Source organism: Thamnophis elegans, chromosome 2, assembly GCF_009769535.1.
Source record: "Thamnophis elegans isolate rThaEle1 chromosome 2, rThaEle1.pri, whole genome shotgun sequence".
Taxonomy (NCBI): Eukaryota; Metazoa; Chordata; class Lepidosauria; order Squamata; family Colubridae; genus Thamnophis; species Thamnophis elegans.
Window position 1 is genome coordinate 55,920,540 of NC_045542.1, and position 20,335 is coordinate 55,940,874.

At 39.2% G+C, this 20,335-nt stretch overlaps 1 protein-coding gene across 1 annotated transcript in view; it reads right to left on the minus strand.

The window, feature by feature from the left end:
* Positions 1 to 17,607, minus strand: part of CYGB (cytoglobin) — a 65,364-nt gene extending 47,757 nt beyond the window's left edge. The window contains exon 1 of the mRNA XM_032208628.1: positions 17,186 to 17,607. Within this exon, the coding sequence (XP_032064519.1) occupies positions 17,186 to 17,328 (143 nt within the window). The 5' untranslated portion in view covers positions 17,329 to 17,607. The remainder of the gene's footprint in view (positions 1 to 17,185) is intronic.
* Between the last annotated feature and the right edge of the window lie 2,728 nt (positions 17,608 to 20,335).

A 20,335-nucleotide genomic window follows, 5' to 3' on the forward strand; every position in this document is an offset into this window, starting at 1 on the left:
TTGATCAAAAGCTTTCAGGGATATTCACCTCAAAGAATAGAAGCACTGCTGTGCTTTGAAGTAATTACCAATCTTACAGAATCTTGTCCTCAATGGTCCTTTAACTATCATAGGCAATCTATTCCATGAAACCCAGGTAATGGCCATCAGATTCACTCTATCTTCATTATTTCTGTGGCTATGGCCAGAAATTGAAATAGCCCTTGTTTCATAAATCTGACTTTTCATTCTGTGGTTCCCTAAACCACCTCTTCAGCTTCAATAGAAGTATTTCAGAGGTGGGTTCCTACTGGTTTGGATGAATAGGTAGTAACATGGCAGCCTGGGTTCCTGAAACCGGCAGCGACCCAGGCTTCCCATGCCCCTGAACCATTTCTTTTGGTGGCACCATAGGCACCGCCATATTGTTTTTGGTTTCTCCGCATGTGCAGAAGCATTTTTTAGTATTGCACATGCGTTCACGAGCACAGCTTTCCCTGAGTGAACCTGCAGTAGCAGCAACCTGAACCCACCCCTGATGTGTATAGTGTGAGATACATCATACCTTTATTCTAGGCCAGGAAACAATATGGAAATAGTATAATTTGTTTGATTATTGCATCTTTCCTCCAACATCCCTCATTTTATCTTTATCTCAACCATCATGTGATTTCTTCTTCTGTGCCTTCCAGTCATTGTTGATTCCTGGCAATTGCCTGAATAAGTCCCTGCAGTTTTCTTGGCAAGGTTTTTCAGAAGTGGTTTGCCATTGCCTTCTTCCTAAGGCTGAGAGAAAGTGACTGGCCAAGGTCACCCCGCTGGCTTTGTGCCTAAGGCAAGATGTGAATTCATAGTCTCTCAATTTCTAGCCTGGTGTCTTAACCACTACATCGAAGTTGCTCTTCATGTGAATTTGGTTGAATGAAAATAAAGTGACTTGCCCCAAAGTACTCAGTGAGAACTACTGCCAAGTGAGATCTCTCTATTAGCATATTAATAGCATAACCATTATACAGTACTGCGTTATAGGACTTCCAAGATATTGTAAAGACATTAAAATGAATAAGATAAGTGAATAGGTTTCACCCAAGGATACAAATTAAACGTTCAAAAAGAATTTCAGTTTTCCTTCTGCTCTTTGCCCCCTAGCACCAATTCCTTTATGTAAGCATTTGGCTTCTGAACATATCTCTCACCACATGTTTACTGAATACAAATCAGCTTTGATCTGTGAAAAACTGATCTAAAGCCAGTCTGGGATTTGGCAACGTTAGACTGGTTGAGAGGCCATACTGATGGTGAGATATTTGCATCTTTAAAGTATTAGTTCATTCCTTTCCTGATCATTTAACTTGTTTTCTAAAGGGTTTCTGCACAGTTATGGCAAAGAAAAGCCTCATGCTAAATATGAAATTAAGCCAAAGAGACAGAGAGAGAGAGAGAGAAGAAATAGAAGCTTATCATATTCCAACATTACTGGAACTGCCTGGTATTTAAACACACAGCGCTTACATAATCTAAAACTACTAGGTTCAAAATATTTAACCTTCTATGAAACAATTACTCTATATGTTGCTTCTTAGTTATCAATACATAAAATTATCTGCCACGCTGACTGGATAATAATTCTTCCATCATTACTCATTGAAGAGTTACATTTTAGGCTGTGGTTTATGGTAATCAGAATCTATGCCACATCAATTAACAGAGAAATGAGATCCTTTCTTACAACTAAAAGACTGTAGAGATTCTTAGTCATCCAGGTCATGGTTGCCCCAAAGGTGCTTTTTCAGGAGGCAACTGTACTTTTTTGTTTTCTCTTTGAAGATGTTTCACTTCTCATCCAAGAAGCTTCTTCAGCTCTGACATTCCCCATTATCTGGTCAGAGCTGAAGAAGCTTCTTGGATGAGAAGCAAAACGTCTTCAAAAAAACTCCAAGAATGTCCAGTTGACTCCTGAAAAAGAACCTTTGGGACTTTCTTACAACTGTTTTTTTAAGAAACTAAAATCAATTCAGAATAATAGAAATGCTAACCCTCATAATCTGCTGAGTAACACCGTTATGAGCTGGAAGAGAAATTTCTACTAGCAGAGAAAATCTGTTGCACTGGGCCAGGGTTTCCCAAACCTGGCAACTTTAAGACTTGTGGACTTCGACTCCCAGAATCCCATAGCCGGCCAGAGAATTCTGGGAGTTGAAGTCCACAAGTCTCAAAGTTGCCAAGTTTGAAGACCTACTAGGCTAATGTCTTCACTGAAGCACCAGTTGTACATGTGAAAAACTCCATTAGAATTAATTTTGCTACTACTTGCATTCCCACCAGTGGGCTCAAAACTGAGAGGGCTAGTCAGCTTTGAATCCACTGGTTTCAAAAGCTTGTCGGTTCCCCCAAGAGGTCATAGGATGTGATCATTGGTGAGTCAGTCTAAACGGAATGGGACAACTTGCCACAGACAATTTGCCACGGCGAACTTGCCATGGGTTGGCATATTGAATTCTTCTGGTTTTCAATAGGAGTGTTTTGTTTATTGGTTTGTTTGTTTGTTTCAATCATTAGAAAAATAAGAGAAAATGTGCCTCGTATGCTACCTCATTTGATAAATTGGCAGGATTTTGGAAGTAGCAGACGATCCACTGCTTAATTTCCACATAGTGGGGAATGTTCTTAACACTACTGGAAATTACGGTAAGTTCCATTTATATCAGGGGGAGAACCTAACCATGAGTAATATCCTGATGATTTTAATTCGACTAAAATGTGACTTAGTCTGCCTTCAAGTCAGCTGCATATGCTTGCCTTAAAAATATTTACACTAAGACAATAACAAGGTCAAGAACTGGCTATTCTCCGGGATTGGGCAGCCTATAAATCTAATAAATTGAATTGAAAATTGAATTGAATATTTCTCATTAGGTAAACGAGCACTTCCTAATACTAAATTTCCTGCAATAGTTAAAAGCAAACAGCTTTGTTGCTATTTTTAATGACATTCTAATCAAACATCAGTTATGGAAGTTAGCAATCCCTTGCTTCCCATATCAGTGAGAACCTTGTCAGTGACAGCAATCTTTGAACACATTGCCAAATATGAGGCTGGCCTGTTTTGTTACTGTCTTAGTGAAAGAAAACAATGTAAATCAAGCATTTCCCCATGGGAGGAGATATTCTGTTTCTCATGAAGCTTTCTCCTACAAAAGGAAGTTATCATTTATTCAGATCTTGCTCATTTTGCCAGAAATGCTATTTATTCTTTGCTAATATATCTATCCATATATCTATTAAACGAGCCCCTTGCTTTTCTACTGAGCTCAGGCTAATTAATAACACCTTTGAAGGCTAGATACCAGAAAAATACCCCCCCCCCCGGCCCTATCTAATGCTCCAGTATAGCAGAAGCTCACCCACACCCAGTTGGATTGCGCAGGATTTGGGTGGCACAGCATATTTGGAATATGAACCTCAGAAGTATTAGGGTATGTTTGGGGGTTTTATTCCCCCCCTCCAGAAAAAACTAGGGGGGGATTATCATTTGTAGTCCAATTTACTTTGAAAGGTTATGTAGGCTATAAGGGAAATGCTGCTTGGTTGCTTTTGGCTTCCAGCCTGAAGTTTTCAAAGTAAAATAAAATTTGAGTGTCTTTCTGGATACCTAGTCAAATCCCAAACTAGCACTGCACAAGGATTGTGCTTTCAGATTATCTATATTTTCCATATTATTTCAGGATTATTGTTCAGGAGGTCGTGTAATCAGTAGGGACTTATTAGGGGAAAATAGGCAAATTTTACTTAGTCACAAAGCTGAGAAAATAGAACTGCAGTTCTATTTAATCTGCATACAGGTTGCTTATCAACTCCTTGATGGAAGTCCTCCATGCAAGACAATAATGATTCTGGTTAATGCCTAGACTAGCAGTTTCCACTTAGAGTCTTTGAGTTTAATCTACTCTTTTCTCCAGAGTGTTCTTCATGAAGGAGTAGATTCGATGGCAAAACCTGTCTCTCTTTCCTAGAACAATTAAACACGATGTCTCGGATGTCACCATATTTGAAACATCTCTTACTGGAAGAGACAAAAATGAGGACTATCTAGTTTACTTGGTGGAAGAAAATGCATGAAGAGGTAGATCAAATAGGGCATTTATCTCCTTCACATACCTATAATTATTTCTTTCCCCACTGGTCATTTGGGATATTTAAAAAAATTCAGTAAAAACAACAATAAAATATTAGATTATATTAAAGGGTTAATTATATGTTGTGATAAGAATGCAGAACATTTGCCACAGGCATCCTCTGAGGCAGTGGGGGAGTATAAAGGAATGTAGAACTGATCTCAAGGAAGGAAGAAGCAAGTTTAAAATCTCAATGGAAAGATACAGTCTTTGCAGTCTGAGCATAATAATTAAAGGTTATTAAGACCATCCTTCCTAGAAAGAGAGCTCCATACTTAAGATGCTGTTATTAAAAAAAATAGTTTTTCAAACTATGTTTCTAGATCATGGGAGATGTAAACTATGTTTCTAGATCATGGGAGATGTCATTTGCAAGCTACAACCCTGTGAATATGGTAAGAGGTATTTTTCAGATGTCCTGGCCCAGGGGTGTCAAACTCACATCGTCACGGCAGCATCACGTGACATATCAGGACTTTCCCCCTGCCCTTTTGCTAGACTGGGTGTGGGTGTGGCCAGCACATGATGCATCTAGCCCGCAGGGCGTGAGTTTGACAGTCCTGTTGTGATCTATGGGCATCTGCACAGAAGACAAGAGGAGGCAAATGACATTATGCACATATGATATGGATTATGTAATTGAGGCAAACTCTATAACTTAGATTGTGTGATGGCATCACGATGATGTGATGTCATTTTGTTTTGGACATGGACACAAACCATTTGGAGCTCTAAACAGAAGACCCATGATGAATTAGAAAGTTGATCGGAAACTGATTCAATATCAGTACTACCAGTATGTGGCCTATAAAGGATATTGTCAAATAAAAGTTATTTTCTCTATCCAATTTTCCTTATAAATCTTTCACCAAATTGACCTCAGCTATTCTCATTACAAAATCAAGGTCTGAAAGCAGATTGGAAAGGATCCAAATAATCAGCTTCATTCAAGAAATCTGATAGATGCCACTGCCCATTGGAGCACTTTATTTAGAAAAGGAAGCTTGAAAATTGAATAATAATTATCAAGGGTCTTACAGCTGTTCTCTTTAGAAGAGTTATAAAATAAGCATTCTTCGAGGAAGCGTTCATAGTTTCTAACACCCAGTTAGTCAATTCCCCTCTGGCAGTTTTTCAAGACCAGAATGGAAATGGGTTTAAAGATCAGGCGATTGGTCTTCACCCTTCAAACTATTTGTTCCTGTATTTGGACGGAGCAAATTAAAACACACCCATCAAAGCTGGTCAACAGGCTGCCTTGATAGTTTGATTTTCCTACTGAAGTCAAAGTACAAAAGTATTTTGCAAGCTTGTTACAACATGTTGTAAGAAATTCTTCCTCGCTATATTGCAGGATGAAACTGTGCTTATATAACAAAGGCAGGGATGACCCCAATGGCAATATTTCTTAACCATGGCGACTTGAAGAGATGTGGACTTCAACCCCCAGAATTACAGCCAGCCATGCTGGTTGGGGAATTCTGGGAGGTAAAGTCCACACCTCTTCAAGTCACCAAGGTTAAGAAATGCTGCCCTATGGAATAGGTCTTATTAAATTTGCTTAGATTCAGCTTTCTGTTTTTCCTGACATTTTGTAGCCATATGCCTGAGCTGTGTACCAAGCAGAGGATTTAAGGAGGGACTGTGAGCTACCTGGGTCACCTCCCACCCCCTCAATCAATAAACAGGATGGCCAGATCTTGTGTGTTGAGAATCCGCTGCAAATTAGTCCCTGAAATTGCTCCACTTATACATTCCCCACTTCTGTAAATGTTACTAGATAATATTCTCTCCATGGCAGCAGGATATTTGGATCTTTATCCAGAATAGCAAAAACCTCTTTATCCATATGCCCTGCTCTACATATAAGTCCTAAAATGAACCGAGACAAGCCTATGGTTGCCATGGGAGCCATACATTGCTGAGCTGCTTCTGTTAAGGAATGCTGAAATTCCCTGACATGAGCAAAATCCTTTGATACTCAAAAAAGTTTCTTAAACATGACCAGAATGAGCATCCACAAATAAATGACAGCTTAGGTCTTAGCAGTACAGTTCAGATAGCCTTGCAATTGGGTTTTCAGTGAATGGGTGGCACTTATTCAAACTTTTCCATTTCTCATTCTAAGTTTCAAATCTTCTCAAGGAGCTCTTTTCAGCACTGAACTGCTATTGCAGTAATAGGACATAAACCAGGTTTGGAATGAGGGTACCAATGATTTTCCTGCTGCATCAATATAAATCTATCTCCTTTGAAATTTAAACTACTTGCTTGACATGCCTGGTCCAACAAAGGACAAACACTTGTTTCCTCTCTGATTTCAAATAGTAAAAGTTTTCCTGGGGATGACAACATTCAAATTGCACTGAACTAGCCCCAGGATTGTCAGCCCCAGATGGAAGAATTCCTTCCATCCTCATGGGGCTGACGTTCCCTTAAATGGATTAAGATGATTCTCATCAATTCTCCCACATACTTTGAAGACAGTCTTCTGTTCTCTCTTAATTACTCAAGAGCTCTGTAGTAACATGGGGGGGGGGAATAATGCAAGTGTCTGCAAAGAGAAAAGGAGAGGGGGGAGGGAGAGAGGGAGAGGGAGGGAGGGAGAGAAATTGGCAAAGATCTCCCCTCCTTTTCCACCAACAGGAATGTGGAGTGTGAAGTTGTTTTTCAGGGGGAAGGGATGGAAGCAGGATCTAATTCATTACCACTTTGTTCAACATAGTTGTATTTTCCCTGCGGCATGATAACATCTAATAATCATTCCTGAGAGCTGCATCCTTACTGGGTTAATGTATTTGCAACCAGGTATAGAGCAGCAAATTAAAAAAATGGGGCGAGAATGGGGAATACTGGACTCCAACCATGAAGCATGTGGGAGAATTGCAGCTGATCAAATATCTTAGCTAGTATAGTCTATTCGCCAGAGGGATAGTTTCTATTTTTGAATGCTTGTCCCTATTCTGCCCTTATATTTTGATAGGTTGAGACATTGTTATTGTGATTTGCCAGCATTGCCATTTTTCCTATTTCCATTCCTTCCCCAGATGCATCCCCAGAAATAAAATCTCTTAGTAGATGCATATGTAGATAAAACTATCTGCTTGAAGACCAAGTTGTTGTGCAGTAGACAGCCTGCTTTTCTACAAACCTACACCTACTGAGAATATTTTGAACTAGAAGTAACAACTATTTTTAGTATATCTTTCCCAAAGAAATTGTGATGGTTTTTTTTTCAATAAAGGAGAATAATCAGGAGTTTGCAATAATTGCATATAACATCTGACTGGGAAGAACTTTCAAAGATATGTAAAAAATAGGAGTGCTGAAATCCAGGTTGGACTTCAAGCTGGATAGATGTCTAAGGCTTCTTTCAACAGAATGAACCAAAGGATCTCTAAGAGTTCAAGGTTGCCTTTTCATCTTCAAAAACATACATATGCTTCTCTGAATAAGAGGGTTCATGGAACAGAAGTCAATTGAAACAGATCCTAAATAACTATTGAATAATACTATTCAAAAGTGAAGCATTTGACTGAGAGAAGGTTCCTTATAAATCTCCAATTCATTATCTCCATTGATTTTTATTCATATTATATTATCATGCTATTCTATCTATTCTCATCAAAGCTGCCCCATCTCTCTTTTAAACTAGTGGGAGTCTAAATGTGAAATAGTGTAGCTTTCCATGTGATTTTGTGAGTGTGGCATAGAAAGTCCAAAATCTTGATTTCAGAAATGCCTGCTATCTGAATCATAATTTTTCAACAATCTGAGGTTGGAATGCTGTTTTAGATTCTTCTAAAAGGCACCCAATGTTTCTTTTGACATTCACCCAAGAGGTATCTTTCTCTTCCTAGTTTCTGTTACAAGAACTGGACTGTTATGTTCAGGCTCCATTTTCTGGAAAAGGAAGTGGGCCTGACAAACAGGATCTTGATCGGCTGTACCCAATGTAGGATTTGGACAGTGAGCTTCTTGTCAGGTCATTTTTGGTTCTCAGAAATATGAAGTGATTTAGTAATAGAGACAAAAATATTCCCAAAAATTGTAGGAATGAGGTTTCTTGATCATTTAGAGAAGCAAATTCTGCAAAGGCAGGCTAGATGCAATTTGGAGTGCTTTCCTCTCACTATGCCTCCCAATAGTTTCTTCAAATGACCTAGTTCTCCAGGATGGAGTGATGATCTATTATCCAGCTGTGAAATACAGGGAGCGGGCCAGCTGCGTAAGAGCTGTGATCACAGGTACTGTTAGTTTTAAACCACAACTGCTGTAAGATGAGGGTGTGGAGACATTTGCTAGAGTAGCTTCAAAGTGCTACTCAGCAAAGGGAGTGATAAAAGGGTCTTTCTAATTAAAATGCCTTTGTGTGCTTTTCTCTTTCCTCCTAATGTTTCTCTATCATCATCCCACAAGGCTGTTCTTATCAAATTGTAATACTGTTATATTATTTCATATTAATGTGCAAAGTAGCTATTTATGCTAATTCAGCTCACTGGAAAGAGGGTGAGATAGATAAATACATGGTGCATGTAGTTAATGGTAGGTTATGAGTATAATGGTAGATTATGAGAGTATCATGAACAGCCAAGCAAACCAACACATTATTGAACAAATCAACTCAGAGTTCTCACTTGAAGCACAAATGACCAAGCTCAATTTATCCTACTTCAGACACATTATGTAAGGACCTAGCTCTCTGGAGAAGGCTATAATGCACGGGTGTCAAATTCATGGTGTCATGTTGCCGTCAAGTGACATATCATGACATTTTCCCCCTTCATGTAGCTGGAGTGGGCATGGCCTGTGTGTGATGCATCCAGCCCACAGGATGGGTTGGGATGGGTTGAGTTGGCCCCATTTTGATACCCCGGCTACAATGCTATGAAAGATAGAAGGAGAGCAAAGAAGACAATCAGTAGCAAGGTAGATGAAGTCATAGTAGTAATGGGTACACCATTGGAAGAGCTAATATGTCTATGTAGTTGCTTTGACACTGATACAGAAAAAGTGACATTGGCTTGATGGCACATAATTAATCAAATGAACAAAAAAGAGCCCAAACTGTTCAGACCCAAAGGTCAATCTGCTCTGCCATTTTTTTCCAATAGGGGACAGCCAACTGCTTGTAGAAAGAGAAAGGAAAGAGAAGGAGAAGTAACAAAGAACAGGTTACCAGGTTTACAGCCATCTCCCAATACCTGATGTTTAAAAATATCCTATACATGAATGCAGGCCTTCCATTTAACTCTATGCTTTGTTAATTTACCTCATGATTCATATATTACATTAAGTCATATTGAGTTTGGTTCTGATGTGTAAATTTAAATTATTCTGGTTCAAATAAATAACAGGTAAACAAACTATGACTTAGTGTGTTGTATGAACTCTTTCATAGGTACGTAGTTTAAGTCTGGGAGTGAATGTAAAATTAAGGTATGGTTAGGCTGAAATCCAAAACTAAAGCAAAAGAAAATTAGAGAAGGTACACTCAAGATTTTAAAGGTCACTAAGAGAAACTATACTTTTTCTTCTTCTGCAAAGTGTGTTCTTTCATACATTTAATATTTCCATATGTTTCATCATGCTTTCTACCAATTTAGCTGGGAACAGAGATTTGTTTGATAGATCTATAGTGTCCTGGATATAATCCTAATTTACTTCTTTTTGCAATTATTAATGTAATATTGTCCTTCCTTCTAATTCTTTAACATATGGTTATACCTTAACAGTATGGAAACCATCCAGTTTAATTTTCAGAAGATAATGTGGAGCTATAACTCTTTTATTTGGCCAGAACAACTCTCTCTCTCTCTCTCTCTCTCTCTCTCTCTCTCTCTCTCTCTCTCTCTCTCTCTCTCTCTCCTCCCTCCCTCCCTCTCTCCCCCCTCCCTCTCTCTCTTTCATACACACACAGTGTGCTAATGTTTTACTTCTGTTAATAAAATCCTTATTAGGAAAGTCTCTGAATCCAAAGGAGGTTCAAAGTCTACTACTATTCATGAAGACGACAGCAAAAGTCCATTTGTACAACAACAGCAGCAGGAATGAAACACCTGGCAAGATTTTTAGAATCAATACAACTCAAGGCCTCTTTCTGTGATGTCATCATGGTGCCAGATCCTATAATCTACATTATGGGTGTCAAACTCGATCGCGTCACATGACGTATTGTGATGTATCGTGATGTTTTGTGCCTTTGCGGAGCCGGAGCAGGCATGGCCTGCACATGACACATCTGTATAAGGTCTCCTGCTTGAGCAGGGGATTGGACTAGAAGGCCTCCAAGCAACCTTTACCAGCTTGTCTTTCTTGTAGAAAATTCACTGGTACTCTGTCGCTATGCTGAAGTTTCTATCTGTATCTCAGTTCTTATTGCAAGATGTTTGTACACCCAATTAAAACACTAACATCTCACTAATGCTGTCTTTTATATAGCATGAAGCAGTCTTCCACATCCAGCTATCTGTATTAGACTTCAGTAACAAGAATTCTTATGACTGATAGAAGTCCAACTTCAGCATATCTTGAAGGCACCAGCTTAGGAGAAGCTCATAGATAAATCACTGGGTTCAAGCACTGCAATATTCATTTGAAAGCAATTTGAATACAAAGATAAGGTGATTTATACTTGGGATATACTGATCAACAGCTCAATGCATTTTTGGAAACTATGGTAATCTCTCTGCTGAGCTGGCTCCTATCCTTGGTGTTCTTCCTGCTTTGATGTAATTGCTTCTATATTCACTGTAGCCCAAAGACATTATTACAATATTTGTAACAGAAGATAATCACTGAATTTTCAGTTTGAGAAATATCATTCTTATTTTTTTAAAAATGTTTTTAACGTTATATGTAAAAACAAGGATACATAACATCCAATTCTTTGGAAAAGTTCAACAAAAACTGGCTCTCTCTGATTTTCTAAAGAAAGATTGGCAGGCAAATTCTTGTTACTGAATTTATTCCAAAGTATTTATACTGCTGAAGAAAATCAAGAGCCAAAACCCATTCTTTGAAATTAGTTTTCATTCCCCATCTCTCCTGACTGCTAGAACTACAAGATAAACAAACTGCATTGAATTTAATTAAACAAGCAATTCCTAAGCTAGTTTAGCCATCTAAAGCCCATTAGAAAGGTAGTTAGATATATCTAGTCTAGAGCTCCCATGAACACAAGTAGAAAAATTACAGTAAAAGTTTTTCAGTTTTTTTATTCATTACATCTTCTCTCAAGCTATTAGTAATATGTTCTGGAGATGATTGTTTAAAGACAGATATTTTTTTCTTTAACTATCCAACAATTATTTAAAAGTTACTTGAAAGAGCAACAATTTTTCACATATTTTCATTATCTGACTGCAGAGTTTTAAACAAATAATTGCAAGCTACATAGTCACTGAAGTATGGAATAAAGTTTGGAGTTTACCTCAGAACAATTAACCTTATATCTTCTTTCAAAACATTACTTTATTAAGATTATCTGGTCTGAAATATACTTAATATTCTTGTGAAAGAGACATGAAGAAAGGAAAACATGAAGATTGCTAAACAGCTAAATACAGTGTTACCTCGGTACTCATTAATTCGTTCAGGGAGCCATGATGAGTACCAAAATTGATGAGTACCAAACAAAATTTCCCCATACGGAATAATGTGGTGAGTCACAAGGCAGTTGACACCAACAAGTTATAGCTTGTGTGTCAAGTACCAAACAAACGATGAGTACTGGGACAAAAGTTTCATGTCAAAATGCATTGAGTACCAAATTCTATTAGTTTCAAAGCAGTTGAATACCAAGGTACCACTTAGTTGCCATGTCCAGTACCACCTCAACATATTGGATGAACACATTCTTTGGTAAAGACAATCTTTTAAAAAAAACCTCTTATAAGTATTAATGCAGAAGCAATTAATACTGTGTCTGCCCTCCTTCCCTCAAGGTTTCTTCTCTGTTCAGCATAGCAAAACTATCTATTTACCCACATGATGTTGCTTTCTCTTCCCCCACCCTCTTCATTACATAGATGAACTTGGATTGTTAACTATCCACTATATATTGCTTTTTTCATACTTTATTTTCAGTTATTATTGTGTATATTTCCACATAATATATATTCATTGTGGACCATTATATTATTCTGAAAAGGCCAACTGCAAAAACCTCTTATCATTGATGAAATGGTTGTTGTGAGAAGCATACATTTTAATTCCTTGGGATTTTATTCTTCAGCTATTGTTGACTCTTATTTCGAACAAAAGTATTTGGAATTGGGATTAGCTAAACTTCTGTTTGAATAAAGATAAGGTTTTTTATTCACAGTAGCATTTCTGTAGCAGCCTTCAGACCATTGCAAAACCTTGTCCTGTTTTCTTTTCACAACAAGCCTGTGAGGTAAACCTAATGATAAAACAAATTGTGGTTCAAATTGTGGCTGAGCAGGAAATTGAATGAAAGGCCAAAATATTGATCTTATTTTGTCATGTTTCTCCTACACCCCCCCTCCCCCCAAAAAAACCCCGGTAGCAGAATATTCTTCTGAATACTTTATACTTCCTTCAATACTGAAGTCTGGTTAGCAACTGTTTTCTTGTTGGCACAAAGAGCCAGCGATAGCGTGGCTAACTTTCAAAATTATTTTTAGTATGTTTGCATGTGTGCGTTTGTGTGTGAGGTAAAGGTAAAGATACCATTGAGCTGCTTGACGTGTGTGTGTGTGTGTGTGTGTGTGTGTAGATTTATTTTAAAAAATGTCAAATTTGTATTTCAGAAATCTAAACGAAGGGCAGCTTATTCAGATTCAGTGTTTCTTCTTTCCCTCCCACCTTTGCCTGCTTATCTGTCATGCTTAGATCTGGTGGGCAAAATCCAAACAGCATTTATCTTTCCAGGCTACTCTGGAGCCCTGCTTAGAAATTAATTTCAGCATGGCTTGCAGGCTGTAAGAAACAGGGTAATCTCTGGTGTTTTTCTATGTACTGGCTTCTTTGCTACTCCTGGAGTGATTCTATCATTTTCCCTCCTGCCCGCCCTTGACATCCTTCACTGAGTAATGACTTTGCAGTCACTGTGTACATGCACAGAATGAATTCAGGGCCAGTTCTTCATAACTGTGCACTGTAATCTATCCCTATATTCTATTGTGATGGCTTGGATTGGCAGACAAATCATGTCACTGATGCCACAGAAATTTGCCAGTTTCTTTTTAAACAAGATATTTTTTAGCTGCTGGAATGGATACTTATTCCAATCCAAATATTCTTTATATCAGTTTTCAGGTGGAAGTAAGTGCAGAGGGGAGATAAGTAGAAGCCAGATTGAGGTATAAAGTCTTGTTCAAGAGAAGTCAAAAGAGAAGGAATAAAAACCAAAGGCAATCGGGGATTTGAATACAAATGCTCATTTCTGCATTAGTCCCAGTGAGGTTTTGTTTTACTGGTGCACAAATAGCTCAGTTTGTCTAATGTATCTACACATGGTCAGAATTGAATTGGGATATATATGGGCAAAGCTTAATAGACATTACAAACAATTAAATAAATTTCTTCTGAGCTATAATTGGCACTTTCCAGAACAAATGAGGTACATGTACTTGATGAAATAACTTTGCTCTTCTTCCCCTTCTCTAAATGAGCTTATGTTTCACACCAAGGTAGTACAATTGAATGGCAATAGTGGTACAGGCAGAATATTGGCATGCATATTTGCATATTTAAAGGATTGACACACATGTACTATGCCAGTCATTTGCAGAAAATGTGTGTGTGTGTTTGTGTGAATGCAAAAGACTTCTGTGAGGGCAAAAATAATTCAGAAAAGCAAAGAGATTTCTGGTCCCCTGCGGACATTCTTCTTGACATCTGCTCTCCCATACAAAGGGAAAACAGAAAAGTCTGAAAACAGAAAGACAGCTTTTCTACTTCTCTTGTGTTCTTTCCACTATTCATTTAGAATATAAATGTCTGTCTGCCTGGCTAATGAATTCTGGGAGTTGAAGTCCAGAAGTTTTAAAGTTGCTCAGGTTTGACACCTGTGATTTAGAACCTTAAAACTGAATTGATGGCCATGTTAACAGGACAGCAAAGTTCATTCTCTCTTATTGTCCAAGACACATAGCAAAGACGTAATCTGAATAAATTTTATACCATCTCCAGAGAGCATTTTGTTTAGTTTTGTTTTATTCATTCTCCTTTCTTTTTAACTTCAGCCTGTCGTGCCATAGAGTGACACTGACCTGCCAGTTCCATTTTGTACAATCTGTCTTGATCTTTGGTTCGGTGGAAACCAAATGTTTGACAGAAATATAGAAATCAGAATTCTGGTGCTTTATGGATCAAAAGATAATCATGGGAGATTGTCATGTTCTATGAAATAGAAAAATTAGATAACTGTACAAGTTATCTTTGAAATTTTTCCATTATTATGAGGTATATCTCTGTGTAAGAAGTTTAATTTTGTTCCAGCTTCCTAAAGTTCATATTTTATGAAGAATGGTATCATATAACACTGTGGCTCTTTATACTATAACAAGTTTTGCTTTTTTGACCCAGTTGAATGGGTACTTCTACCTGGTAAATACAATGTCAGCTTCTCTCTGTGTATATATACACAGATATGTTTATGCAGCTATGTATACCAGCTAAGTACATCTCCAAATAACAATAAAGTGATTCTTATGAAAAGAATAATTTAATCAGAGATTATTAAGGAACATAGAAGATATATGGAAAAATGTACAGTTTCGTACATTCAAGTCAAGAAAAACAAATGGAACCGTGATCTGAAATTCAGGGCCAAGGTTATTCCCTTGCATGATCTTCATCATTCAGCATGCGGGAATTAAAATTAAAATCACCACAAAATTACCCTGATAGATTATTTACCCCGATTTCCTACTCAAGAATAAAATAAGAAAAGTTCCATTCAATTGGGGGGGAAAGTCATTTGGTGGGAAATCAAGAGGTTCATTTGTGGGCTGTTGATTCCTTTTCTGAGTATTCTGATCATCTGATTAAAGTTTGAGGGATACCCTGGAATACATGTTGCCTTACCTCACCTTAGTTAAGATTGCAAATCTTAGCATTCTCACAAGGGATGTTCAATATGTTTTGTAGAATGAATAGAAGAAGCATTTTAAAAAAGGAATAGGTCTCCCCTCCCCACTCAAAAGAACATATTTTAATATAATCATGAATGAAACATCTTGGGTTTAAGTTAAATTCCTCAGATTTTTCCCCCCAGAAAGCAGAAGATCTGTAAGAAAATGAATTCTTCCAATTCCCCCCACCCCACCCCAGAAAGAATCTACTTGAAAGCATATCTAATGATGCAACTGACAATCCTGCTTTTGTCCCCCTGGGACAATGGGATTTGCATTAAACAGCTTTCAAACAATTAGTTCTTGGGAAATTTCTGAAAAACAAAACCAGTATAATTTTTCACAGAAAAACTGATAGGAAATTTTAAGAAAAACTGGGAAGATACCACCATAGTACATTTGTGAATGTCCTCATTGCTGCAAAATCCAAAATCTTCTCTACTCTTTAGTCCAACTGGATGTTCTTGGATTGCAGGATATTTTCCCCCCTCAGAACTCTGAGAAGTTGCTATAAACTGACATAACAGTTTGTTGGAGAATATGCTTGTTAAATAAATGAAAGAATCTTACTTCTTTTTGAATGCCAGTTTACATAGTCTCTATGTCAAACTTTGTATAATAGTGGAAAGCTACGACTGGAGTTCCTAAGGTTTATTTAAACTTTAAAAAATGGGAATTGTTGGAGGCCTTGGATTAAATAGGAGCAATAACATTGGAAATGTGTTTTTCCTGTCCAAATCCCACTCTACCGAACCAAACCTAATTTATGGTTGGAAATAGTTTCAAATCCAGATCAGTTCAGTGACTATTTCTTTCAAGCCTGGTCTTTTTCTCTTTGCATAGTTCTTTTTACCTTGATTTAGAGAGAGAGAAAAACTCCTTTTACCCATGTAAAAAGAATGCCTTCCACACATCTCCAAAAGAGTCTGCAGGAGTTAACATGAAACAAGGTCAGATTTTGAAATAATTCTCAAGGTAATTTTGACAGGGACATGGCCATTGCACACAGGGTATTTCAAAGGATTATTTGTAGTGCGTGGAGCCCAGTAAAGTACCTAGGATCCGGTAGGCTATAGAAAAATAAATTAGTCTGGAGAATTGTCCTATTCATAGGGCACCTTAGTTTAAAGCTGCTTTCTATTTCACTTATCTAGTGACATATAAATACACAGGCTACATTCACACATCGCAGTAATCCACGGTTTGAATCATGATTTTTTTTTAAGCAAGCCATGCAACATGCAAAGTCAGAAATCATGGTTTTCGAGCCACAAAGGCTGGGTTTGTACTCTGAACTATGCCAAAGCGAAACAAGCCACATTATTGCTCAGTGCCATGTGTAAACTTAGCCACGGGCTTCCTTAAGATTCCCTATAACCCTCCCTACCCACGGCCCTCTGGCAATTTTGCCAAGAGCTTTCCAGCAGAGTGAAGCATCCAATTATCCTTTACCTGTCACCAGTTTGCCTCCCTTACACCAACCCCCTGGCTATTAACCTTCACGGCATACTCAAGAGACAACTTCAGCCTCATATTTTACATTGATACAGCCACCCAACTGAGGAGCAGATGGTGCCGACAAGCTTCAGCAGCCCTGCTTGGATTTATCTTGGCTCGTAAGTTGCAGTGTTTCACCCAGAAGTATGATGTATATCTTTTTCTATCAGCAAAGAGCTAAGCCAAAACCATCCCTTCCTGCTAAATCCCCCAGTTGTACACAAAGATTGAGATGACCTTCCTAGCTGAAATATTGATTGCCACCAACTAAGCTACACAGAACATATCCCTCCCTCTGCTACTCAAACTGTTGAAAATCGAAATGCAATGCAATAATTCCCAATCACAGCTAATCCGCCGAGGGAAACAGTTACTAGCTTCCCACCCTGTCCCTGGAACCAGAATTTGGCTTCTTGTGGTCATTGTAAATACCTGATCAGAATGGAGACCCCAACATCTTCGCAGTTCACATAGACTCTGTTCCAGGTCTCTTGGATCATCTTCCTTTCGGCATCTGACAGTTCTTCGTTTCTTTCCCATCTCTCAATCTCCATTTCTCCTTGGACTTTCTCCATGAAAAACAGCCAGCAAAAATCTTCCAAGGAAGCCAAGAGATTAAAAAGACGTGTGAGTCTGTTGCTCTGTGGGTTTTGTCTTGTTTGTTTGTTTGGGTGTGTGTGTGTGTGTGCCTGTGTGTGTGTGTGTGTGTCCAGCAAGAAGAGATAAGGTGCTCTGTTGGGTTGTGATGGAGTGGCTGACACTGCCCTTGCCTTCTTCCCTGGGTCTGAGTGGTTTCCTATATAGACAGACCGAGGTATGTAATAGAGGTAATTAGGGAGGGAGATGGTGTGTGATCAGATTTCAGATCTTCTAGAGCAGTCCATTGCTGTGGTTTCCTTCAGCTCAGCATGTGTGTGTCTGCATGACTCGGAAGAGAAACTGGCAAAAAGTAGAATATTCAAAGGCACTGCAAGACCAGCCTCTTTACCAATGTGAGAATGTGAGCTCACTTTTCGCTCTCCTCCCCTCCATCCTCCTCCTTCTCCTGTGTGTGCATTTGTGGGTGAGTGAGTGAGAGGGAGGGAGGGGGGAAATGAGTGTCAAAAGCTCCTACTTTGACTATTTTATGCCTTGTGTGTTTTCTCTGTTTTCTGCATCTGCAAATGGCTTGGAGAAAATGCAGCATCTGAAGTGAGCAGTTAAACTTATCCCAACAGCTGGTTTAGCTGAGATGATCTTTTTTATGGCTTCCCACCCCCCAACATCTGCTTAGATTGTTTTTATCAACAGCAGCAAAAAGAATCCTTATCTCTCAGGATGCCCTCCCCCCCTTTATTTTTGAGGGAAGGAGAGCTGGGAGGAAAAATCCACTCTTGAATCAATGTTTATCTTCTGCACCATCTGAATTATATCTTTCCTCTGAAGGAATGTTTCTAATTATACAAGACTTGGGTTTTTTTTTTACTTCCTTCTTATCTGTGAATCAGATATTAGAGGAATAATCTGATTCAAAGCACTTGTGAAAGAATCGTATTAGCTATAAACTCTCCTTTGGGTTTTTAGATTGGAGATAAGATATCTTTTTTCAGTCAAGAATGAAGGAATGGATTAGAAGTAAATATTGCTGCTTTGTGGGAATACTAGTAGATTTTTGGCTGACTCAATGTGTTTGTTTGTTATTTCAACTTGGATTAAAAATACTGCCATTTAATTCTCTCTCCCTGACTCCTTCTCTTTCTCTCCTTTTGTGTAAGCACATGCAGACCTAATTTAGCCTTCCAAGAATTGATGCTTTCTAAGTTTTGGGATTATAACTCTCAGAACTCCATGCCAGCATTACCAAAACTTGTTTTTGGTTAGGACCAAGAAATAACTTCTGTATTTATAAACGCTTGGCTATAGTAGTTTGTTACTGTCCTGGCCAAATCCAGAGGTGGGTTGCTCGCGGTTCGGCCTGGATTGAATGAACTGGTAGTAGCGGTGACGGGAGACTCTGCCCACCCACCTGGATGCTTCTGCGCATGTGCAGAAGTGTCACACGTATGAGTGCACGTGCAAGCACACCTGAACCGGTAGTAAAAAAAAATGGCAACCCACCACTGGCCAAATCATCTGGGAATGGTGGCTACCTTGGAGGAGGAACCCTAAACTAGATCAAAAGGAGTTGGAAAATGTTGATCCTGTTCAAGAATTCCATCACTTCAGCAGATACTACCTTTGAAACTCAAAAGAAAGAATGTACTGGATCAGAGCCATTGTGTCAAGCTGGGAAGGAACGGCATTTGCTCTGTTGGAATCAAGCCCTTATAAAATTGATTTTCCCAATTAGCTTCCTGCTGGACAGCTCCCCTTCTAACCTGAAAGTAATTATTTTTGACTTCTAGGGCTGCTCCTGGCTAAGTGTCTACTCTAGGCAGCAAGAATGGCAGGAATGACATATGTTGCTCTTCAAAGAGGAAAGCATGGGTGAACCATCTTCTTCCAAGTTGCAGACATGATTATTCCAAAGAGCATCAATATTAAGAGCCTTTATTAGGACTTATCTAGTGGCGATACGGATGGCAAAATGTGCTCATTTTTCCGCTCTTATTGCATCTGCAGACTCTCGCCCAGCTGTCCTGTTTAGGATAACCCGCTCCCTCCTGAAAGGGAGGGATGTGGGCGAGCCCTTACATGGTAGAGCTGAGGAATTTGTTCGGGTTCTGTCAGATAAAGTCGCTCGGATTTGGACGGACCTGGACTCCACTTGGACAGTACCAGCCGAGATGCTGGGGCAGGGTCTTGATCGAATTTCGTGGAGCGAGTTTCAACTTGCCGCCATGGGAGCGGTGAGTGCCTCCACCTGTTTACTGGACCCGTGTCCCTCCTGGCTGGTCTCGACCAGCAGGGAGGTGACATGTGGCTGGCTCCAGAGGATTGTTAACACCTCTCCCCAGGAGGATCCCTCCCCCACCCCCTAAAGGATGCGGTGGTGAGACCTCTCCTTAAGAAGCCTTCCCTGGATCCAGCCATCTTAAACAACTATCGTCCAGTCTCCAACCTCCCATTTGTAGGGAAGGTTGTTGAGAAGGTGGTGGCCTTTCAACTCCGACGGACCTTGGATGAAGCAGATTATCTGGATCCCTTTCAGTCAGGTTTCAGGCCTGGTTACGGCACCGAAACTGCTTTGGTCACACTGATCGATGATCTCTGGTGGGCCAGGGATAGAGGACATTCCTCTATCCTAGTGCTTCTTGACCTCTCAGCGGCCTTCGATACCATCGACCATGGTATCCTTCTGCAACGGTTACGGGAAGTGGGAGTGGGAGGCACCATCTTACGGTGGTTCTCCTCCTATCTCTTGGACAGGTCACAGTCGGTGTTGGTTGGAGGACAGAGATCGCCTCCTCAACTATGGGGTGCCGCAGGGTTCGGTCCTGTCCCCCCTCCTATTTAATATCTACATGAAGCTGCTGGGTGATATCATATGCCAGCACGGGATTAAATATCATCAATATGCAGACGATACTCAATTGTATCTGTTTGCCCCGTGCCAACTCAGCGAAGCAGTGGAAGTGATGTGCCAGTGCCTGGAGGCTGTCA